At 41.5% G+C, this 6,803-nt stretch overlaps 1 protein-coding gene across 1 annotated transcript; it reads right to left on the minus strand.

The window, feature by feature from the left end:
• Positions 1-5,959: 5,959 nt before the first annotated feature.
• On the minus strand, positions 5,960-6,556 carry ARL14 (ADP ribosylation factor like GTPase 14). The gene has a single exon (XM_066589959.1). The coding sequence runs from the start codon at positions 6,554-6,556 to the stop codon at positions 5,960-5,962; it is 597 nt and encodes a 198-aa protein (XP_066446056.1).
• Positions 6,557-6,803: the final 247 nt, after the last annotated feature.

The following is a 6,803-nucleotide window of genomic DNA, read 5'->3' on the forward strand; positions in this document are numbered from 1 at the left end:
AACGTTAGTCCAGAGCAGAGAATAAGGGTGGTCTCACATCTGTACTCCAGGGTTCCACTTTTCTGCTCCATTCGGTCCCCATGGCTAAACAGCTCCGAATGGCACTGGACAGACCCCGTAGACTATAGTGGGGTTCATCCGCTTTCCACCCAGCTGCATGGCTTTTACTTCTGGTATTTTGAGCCGGATTCATGATGGAACCTCCGGCTGAAGGTTCTGACGCAGATGTGACACTGGCCTAATGTAAACACAATTGTGACAATGTGAGAACAAGTCAGGTACTGACCCCCAGTTACCGGGCCTGGGGAGCTGGCCACTTACTTGACCGATGTAGACCAGGCCATAATGCTGCTCAGTGTGTACAAGGCCACGCCCCTGGCCACACCCCTTAGCTAATGGCGGTTTCACATCTGCATTGGAACCTTCAGTCAGCAGCACTTTTTCTTTCATCTTAGGGCTCCTGCACACTTGTGTTTTTCTTGCACGTTTTTTTCATTCGATATCGCTGCGTGTTTTCACGTGATTGTCAATGGGACTTTCTAACGTTAAAAACGCATCGCACAAAAATCGCAAGGCACAAACTTGTGATGCTTTTTTAGCATTAGAAAGTCCCATTGACAATCGCGAGAAAAAACCGCAGCATATTGCGTAAAAAAAAAAACACGCAAGAAAAACACAAGTGTGCAGGAGCCCTAAAAGTCAGGCAGCTGAGTTGTGTGAGTAATCATTTTTGTGGGGTGTCCTGTAGTTTCTATTGGTACCATTTTGATAGCTTTTTATTCCACTTTTTCTTGGGGACAGGATAACCAAAAAAAGCGTAATTCTGAGGGGTTCTTCTGATGACATTCACCGTGCGGAATAAATAATGCATTACTTTGAAAGATTAGACTTTTTCAGACGCAGTGATATCAAATATGTTTTTTTTTTCATTTTGATTTTTCTATTATAAATATAGGGGACTTGAACCTGCGATCTTTGACTGCTCCTGCAGTATAATGCAATACCTCAGTATTTAATTATACTGCCATGTGACAGGCAGTCTGTTAAGCCGCGTCACAGTCATGGATTCTACAATGGCAGCCCTTCAGATCTCATCGCTGTTCAGAACCCCCGAACTCCGATCGGAGCATTTATGGTTTAATCATATTTATTAAGAACTGACAATAAATCATAACATACAAAGTAACAATATTAATTAGCATTCAGAAGTGCCCTGTTACAAGTTGTAAAGGATAGATTGTAAAATCGGGCACTTCAACCATAGAAGTAACTCAACCAGTGTGGACAACACATTCACCATATTAGGAAAAAACCGAGAAGGCCTGGATAGGAGGGAAGGAAGGTGACACTGCACCTCAATATGAATTATAGGCTACATAGCCAGGTGACACGTTCTGGAGTATCCTGAAACAATCCAAGGGGGCCAAAGCTGTAAAAACTTGTCATAGCGGTCTTGATCTTGGGCTATAAACTCCTCTAATCTCTAAATCTCAGAAAATGTGTTATACCACTTCTGGAGACTAGGAACTTAGAAGGGGGAATTCCAATGACGTGGGAAGACCAGGCGAGTCGCTTGAAGAAAGAAACGTACTAGACCCATCTTCAAAGATGAAAGGGACCCAGAAATAATGGAAAGTAAAGCCATCTCTGGAGACCATTCATTGTAGCAAACCCCTATTATAGAGGGTATTATTAGCTTGCCAGGTGGGGGCAATGTTTGCACATTCCCACTAGATGTGAGCATGGGTATCCCAGGATGTATTGCAATGCCAGCAAAGGTGGAAGCATTCTGGGTAGAAGGATATTGTAATTTGTTTTCCTGTAGTTTACATGAAATAGAAGATTTATGTGTGAGAATGAACGCCTTACTCCAATCCTTAGTAGAAAAGCTCAAACCTAGCTCTGCCTCCCAAGCAGCTTTAAATGGGGTCGGGAAGGTGGCCTCCCCTGTCTTCTGAAGCGGGCCGCAAATCAAAGACTTCAAATGGGAAGGTGGGGTGGATTGCAGACTGAGGTCGAGTAACCTAAAATACGGGAAGCAGTCATACCCCTGTGGAAGGCTGGTTTATGAAAAACTGGGGTGAGTGTGCTTGGATTAGAGGAGAGACCAATGGTTACCATATTCCTGTCCCAAAAGCACAGGATTCTTAAAGTAACTGAGAGTTCAGCTAGGCTATTTTCCCAGAATGTAGTTGACCCCCTTTTGCGGGCATTTAACTCGATTGCTGAGGGTTCAGCATTTCCCCCCCAGAGCGGTGCAAAAAGATGGCAACAGAGTGTTTTTACATAAAAAAATATATAATTTACTTGTCTGTACAATGTGCCTGTTAAACGATCTGAAACTAGGCAGACAGAGAAGTATATATCTTGGTTCGGGTGCTAGATGTATGCCATGGGCTTGGTTCTGGTGCTGTATTTATGTACTGAGCTTGGACCTGGGGCTGTATCTATCTTATGAGCTTGCTCCTGGGGTCGTATTTAGTTGTGGTGCCAGTGACCGAGATTGCAGACAGGTCACGTGACCGTGCCAAACAGCATTTTTTCCTTTCCCGCTGATGTAGCTTACATTGCGGCCCTTAATGTCTGGCAATGTACATTATGTCACTAGTGACATAGCATTCATTCCTTGGCTGGAACTGCTAAATCTGTGACCGTCTTGGATCCACTGGGCATGCGTGGAATGCTTTACATTGTAGTGGGGGAAATTGGGTGGAAGTAGCACATACTACTCATGGGAAATGACCCTGCAGGCCAGAGGAGTTTTATTCACTGAGACAGTAGGGTTCTAGTATTGTATAGATTAATTCACTGAAAAGGACCCACTAGAAAATCTAATTTTTATTATTAAAAAATAACGTTTATTTATCCTATTAAAAATTGACAAACATATATGACAACAAAAAATGTTTTTAAATTTTTTTAAAATTCCTTAGAATTCCTTAGAAGGAGTCCTTAGAAACGCCCCTTGATGACTCGCTTGGCAACTATTGGTGGAGGACAGCACGAGCCCCCAGCAGAGGCGGTGCCAATTGTATTTAAACTCTGGCAGCCAGGCTCGTACCAGGTCTGCCAGAATATCATGAGACACAGATCTCAGCGGTTGCTCTGCGATTGTGTGTGTGTATGTGTGTACATTTGGAGTGGGCAACATCAAGCTAAACACTCCAAACGTTTGCATAGGCATGAATCAACTTAGGAGGTTAGCTGATTTCCAATGAGCAATGTTATCTAGCTCAGTCAGCTACCTCAGCTGTTTCATAGCACTTGAATAATTTCAATGGGCTATATAGTGGTGAGCTGACCCCCAATGAGCAATATCACCTAGCTCATGCAGCTACCTCAGCTGATGCATAACACTTGAACAATTGCAATGAGCTACATAGTGGTTTGCTGACCTTTAATGAGCATTAGTATCTAGCTCATTCAGCTACCTTAGCTGATTCATAGCGCCTCAATTATTTCATTTGAGCTATACAGTGGTTAGCTGACTTTTCAATGAGCAATGTTATCTAGCTCATTCAGCTACCTCAGCTCATTCTCGGCGTTTGAATAACCTTACAGCACTATATGGTGGAAACATATACACTCATCTATAATTGCCTCTTTAACGGCAAACATAACACGCATGACAGCACCGCAGTGCATTACATGTTTCTATGATTGTGCCCTAAACTCATCAGACGTCATCATAGACTCAATCGCATATCTGTATCTGAGCAAACATCTCTTTTTCCAGTAAAGTAGCCTCTAACTTGGTAACCAAAGTGGGCTATTATTGCTAGGAAAATTAACTGCTCTTTATCGTAATTTGAGCATCACGCCCCTCGTGCGATCTTGTAAACACCCAGTTATATATCCCTGAGTGGACAATAATACAACATGATACTCTGATCCTGATGAAACGGCTAAATAATTAGGAGCCGAGGAAACGCGTCGATCGTTTTAACAAAAGAAGGCGCATCGATTGCAAAAACAAATATCAATCATTGCGCCCTAGGAGTGCAATATCTTCCGAAATATCCACGTTTTTTTGAGAATAACTACGTGTGTACCAGTTTCAACAAATTATAATAAACTGCACCAAAGTAGTGGAATAATTATACGAGACCTTCGGTTTATTCCTTAATACAGTCAAGGCCGAATCTGGGCCAACTGGTTACTCTGTGACCCTTGTATCTCTGGGTAACAGACCAATTTCAGGGTGTTCCCTATTACACTTTTATACCTCCACAAAAGAAATAACAAATATCAAAATTACTGTTATTCTTTGCTAACACAGCATTGATAATGCAGGCCAGAGGAGGAAGCGTTGCACAGGCATTACTATGCATATATACAAACACGGGGAGCTGACAGCCACAAGGTGAGCTCTATAGCGATAAGAAGCATGCGCTTTGCATGCTGGATAACATCTAAAGCTGTATTGGGTAGAAAGGCAGGCAACTTAAAATTAGACATACAATTACAAGAACCCTTTAAGGGCTTATTCACACGGACGTAAATACTCGCGTAATAAGCAGTGAATAAAACCCATTAATTTCTATGGGGTTATTCACATTTGCGTATTTATCATGCGATTCTCAGTCGTGTGAAAAAATAAGCTGCATGTACTAATTTAGTGCATATTATACCCAGAAATAGGCCATTGAAGTGAATGCGACTGTGCAAATTCATTTTTTGTGCTCCTAAAAATGCAGTGCAAAAAAAATCGCAAAAAGGGGTGAAATATGCAGAAAAAAGGCAATTTTAGGTGTGTAAGTACACTACATATTCACGGGGAAACGAAGCTTTACATATTACTCTTTTAAAATCAATGGCGCATCCGTATAATACAAGACAAATCATCCAGAGTGAGATGCTCGGTGTAACTGCTCTCCGCTTGAGCCCAGAGATGAAGATCCTCTACAGAGGACACCCCTCTAAAAAAGGTTAATGAGAATGGATTTTCTGAATTAGACAACCCCTTAGAACTAGAAGCTCCAACATGCCGCAACACTAGAGTAGGTAGACAATGCACATTCAGATGATCAGTTTATAAAAGGGACAATCCTATAACAGGACATAACATATAGAAATGCTTTACAGTATTATAAAGTGCAAATTAAATTAGGGAACTATGACATTATCTCTGTACTGTCACATTAGAAATCATGGGGCGCAACAACGGGTGATCCATCAACAACATCTATCACCTATCCACAGAATAGGTGATAAATGTATGATCACTGGGTGGGTCTTGCCACTGAGATACCCACCAATCACGAGAACGAGGGTCTTGAGTGTTACAATTGACATCATCATGCATACATACTATCACTAAGTTTATTGTCTATGAGTCATGGAGATAGTCAAGAACTATGCTTGACTTCCTCCATCAGTCCTATAGATAGCGAACGGAGTGTGCATGCATGACCACAGCTCTGTTAAAACATGGACCTCAGAACCCTTGTTCTCGTGATTGATGGATGTCCGCGTGACCAGACCCTTAACAATCATAACCTCTTTAACAAAAAACATGTAATCAAATACAAAGAATGTGCATTTAATAGTAAACAGTCATGTTATTACATTGGTGGTATCAATCTCTTTCAATTGAAAACTACATATAAAAACTACACATACAGCAGCATAAAGCAAGGAGCGCCTTCTTTCCCCTATCTGAAATACTGATCACAATGTATTACAATGGAGTACAGCTCTTCCATGTACATAATAATGTCCTACATGGAGTTCAAGTCATTCCCTTCTCCATATTTTGGTACACATAGCACGAATTGTAAGTAGGTAATTAATAAGATTGCGACGGCTCCCACTGCTAATCCAGAAGGTCATATATCTCCCAGGTATTGGCCCCTAATACTGTAAGTCATTTTTTTCCTATATTGCAATGTGATGAATCTGCCACTCCAGCACATTGAAGATGCATTAAGTTAATTGTCCATGAGCTGCAGAAGAACATTCATACTTTCCGAGATGTTTTAAGCGTTACACTCTGCTTGGAGAACCTTATCGCTTCGTCTTTGGATCTCTTCATAAATTCAGTCACTTTGTTGAAAGCTTCAGCTAGTCCCTGTCCAGTAATTGCACAACATGGCTGGACATACCAATCTCGGTCACAGCAATACTTCTTCATGTTAAATTTTCGAGTAATTTCATCTGCATTCAGAGCTCCAGGTAGGTCTTGCTTGTTGGCCAGTATGACCACCGGAACATTCTTTACCAACTCATTCTGGAGGATGAACTGAAATTGTCTCCTTGATTCATCCAAAGTTTGCTTGTTGGTGCTGTCCACCACGTAGACCAGTCCATCTGTATTTTCAAAGTAGTAGCACCAGAATGATCTCAGCTTTTCCTGGCCTCCGACATCCCATATAGTTAACTGCAAGTGCTTCTCGGTTTGAATCGTCTCCACGTTAAATCCTACGGTTGGGATAGTTGTAAAGGGCTCCTTAAATTTGAACTTATACAGAACAGTAGATTTCCCGGCTGCGTCCAAGCCTAGTAGCAGGATCCTGGCTTGTTTAACCTTGGAGTGAATAGAAGCTGATATGCCCATGTCTTCTTTTTACTACTAGTAAATGATAAAAAGAGGAGGATACGTTCAGCATGGTGACTTGTAGCAGTGGAAGCTGTGTACTTATAGGCTTTCTTATCAGTAAGCAGAAAGGTGCATTGTTTATGAAGGTTTAATGTCCACTGCTTGTCACAAAGGTGGAATTGTAACGAGTAATAAAGCATGATCGATAAAGGAATCAAAGTTCAAAGTATGTGAGAATGCAGCGATGGATGGAAATTGTACTGAT

The sequence above is a fragment of the Eleutherodactylus coqui genome, chromosome 1 (genome assembly GCF_035609145.1).
Source record: "Eleutherodactylus coqui strain aEleCoq1 chromosome 1, aEleCoq1.hap1, whole genome shotgun sequence".
In the NCBI taxonomy this organism is placed as follows: Eukaryota; Metazoa; Chordata; class Amphibia; order Anura; family Eleutherodactylidae; genus Eleutherodactylus; species Eleutherodactylus coqui.

Coding starts and splice junctions, on each gene's coding strand:
- ARL14 (XM_066589959.1), bottom strand. CDS start 6,556: ATGGGCATATCAGCTTCTATTCACTCCAAGGTTAAACAAGCCAGGATC.